This window comes from Chaetura pelagica, unplaced genomic scaffold (assembly GCF_000747805.2).
Source record: "Chaetura pelagica isolate M959 unplaced genomic scaffold, ChaPel_1.0 scaffold462, whole genome shotgun sequence".
Lineage (NCBI taxonomy): Eukaryota > Metazoa > Chordata > Aves > Apodiformes > Apodidae > Chaetura > Chaetura pelagica.
This window is the reverse complement of record NW_009952454.1, coordinates 288,924-290,807: the sequence shown is the minus strand read 5'-3', so window position 1 is coordinate 290,807 and position 1,884 is coordinate 288,924. Positions and strand designations below refer to the sequence as shown.

Genomic DNA, 1,884 nt, shown 5'->3' with positions numbered 1-1,884 from the left:
TCGCTTACCCCCCTTTCCTCTCTAGCATTTATTTACGGAGTAAAACGCCGCCACGCACCCCCCTCCAGGGTGGATTTTTTACGCTTTACTCCAAATTCTCCCTTTCTGCTTTTTTATTTTGTAATCCGGGAGGTTTAAAAGACCGAGAATAGCGACGTGGCACGGCTGTGTTTTCTGCTGCAAGAGATGAGGGAAAGGGGAGTGGGCTGAAGGCAAAGGAGCAGCCCTCGCCTTGTCAGACCGGGCTGGACCGGGGGTTCGCCGCGGGGATCCCCAGCACGGGCCGCGGAATGTGCGGGGGCTGCGCGGAGCGGCCGCGGCCCCCGGGGCGGCCCCAGCGCCTCTTCGAGCTTTGCCTTTGTGTTGCTTTCCATCCGTTTATCTGGCCCTTTCCTTCCAAGAGGGATTTTCGGTGACAAAAATCTAGCCGCTAATGTTTAAAATTAGAAACGAACGGCCTGCTTTGGTTTAGTAACAACTGAAATAAAAAACAAGCTCAAGGAAAATGCAAACAGATCTGAACAGAGACTATTTCTGACCCCGAAACATCTTGAAATGTTAGTTGAGAGCAATTGCTTTTGTCTCCTCTCTATGCACACGAGGAGATTATTAGGACATAATTACTGCAAAGCAGGAAAAAGGAAGGCAAATTATTTAGGAAAAAAGAGCACATTTTTTAAACGACATACGTAGCAACACACGCTTCTTGGTTTTATAAAGACATTTATTTACTCTATGAAAATAATGTACAATAAATAATTTGCCATTTACTAATAAAAGATTTGAATAAATAGTCTACATCTAAAACTTAAAAAGAGGAAGGAAAATTCCTCTGGTTTTTAAGTTTATTTTATTATATTAAGAAATCTAAAAGTCTGGTTCTGATTCCTGAGAAAGTCGCTTGAAGGATTTACAAATGTTTTCTCTTGGGCGATGATATCTTTGATGTGCATGAGAACTACCGGGTGCTTTCTTGAAAATAAATAAGGAAAAAAAATAATCTATAATTAAATACCTGCGTTTAGCAAAACTGTGGCTCTTCTTTCATGTGAGCCTCCTAGAATAAATATTGGGAGGGTGATTCGGGTGAGGAGCTTTAATAGAAAGTGTTTGAGGGGCGAGATAAGGTGATTGAATGAGAAATGGCTGGGGATTATTTTTGGGGTGTCCCCCCTCCTTCTTACATGAGACTGGGGGGAGCTGGCAGTGGCTCGGGATGGGGTTGCTGCTCCTGGAAGGGGCAGGAATGGCGAGGCGGGCGGGACCGGGGCCGCTATTGGAAATTTAGATGTTGTAAATCTATAGTACAAAGTGCGCTTGTAAAAAAGTCCAGATCTTCCTCGGAAAAGTGGACGGGGCTCTCCAGGGAGCCCTGGAGAATAGGGGAAAGCCCCTCCGAGAGCTGAAGGCAGGACTCTGCAGAGAAGATGCTCAGCTCTGGCAACAAAGGCGAGTCCTGGCTCTCGGGGTAGGCAGGGTCCGAGGGGCCGGCGGCGGTGCCGGGCTCCCCCGCAGCCTCCCGCTCCGCCCCGGCCACCGCGAACCGGGGGCTCTCGGGCTCTTCGTTCCCCGGTTTGTTGCTTTGGTAGGGCCCTCTGGGCTCCGGAGCTGGCCCGAAAGACGGGCTCTCCTCAGCCTCCTCCGCGGGATCGCTGCCCTCGTCCAGGTTGGGGTAGGCGAGGTCCCCGTCGGGGGATTCTTTGTACTGGGTTTGCCTCTTGTGCTTCATCCGGCGGTTCTGGAACCAGACCTTGACTTGCCGCTCGGTGAGATCGAGCAGAGCCGCGATTTCCACCCGCCGGGGCCTGCAGAGGTATTTGTTGAAGTGAAATTCCTTCTCCAGCTCCAGCAGCTGCGTGTTGGTGTACGCGGCCCGGAGCCTCC

General features: G+C 50.4%; 1 protein-coding gene across 1 annotated transcript in view; it reads right to left on the bottom strand.

Annotated features, from left to right (window-relative positions):
- Positions 1-1,273: 1,273 nt before the first annotated feature.
- HOXB2 (homeobox B2) overlaps positions 1,274-1,884 on the bottom strand; it is a 22,568-nt gene continuing 21,957 nt past the window's right edge. The window contains exon 3 of the mRNA XM_010008578.1: positions 1,274-1,580. Coding sequence (XP_010006880.1) covers positions 1,274-1,580 — 307 coding nt within the window. The remainder of the gene's footprint in view (positions 1,581-1,884) is intronic.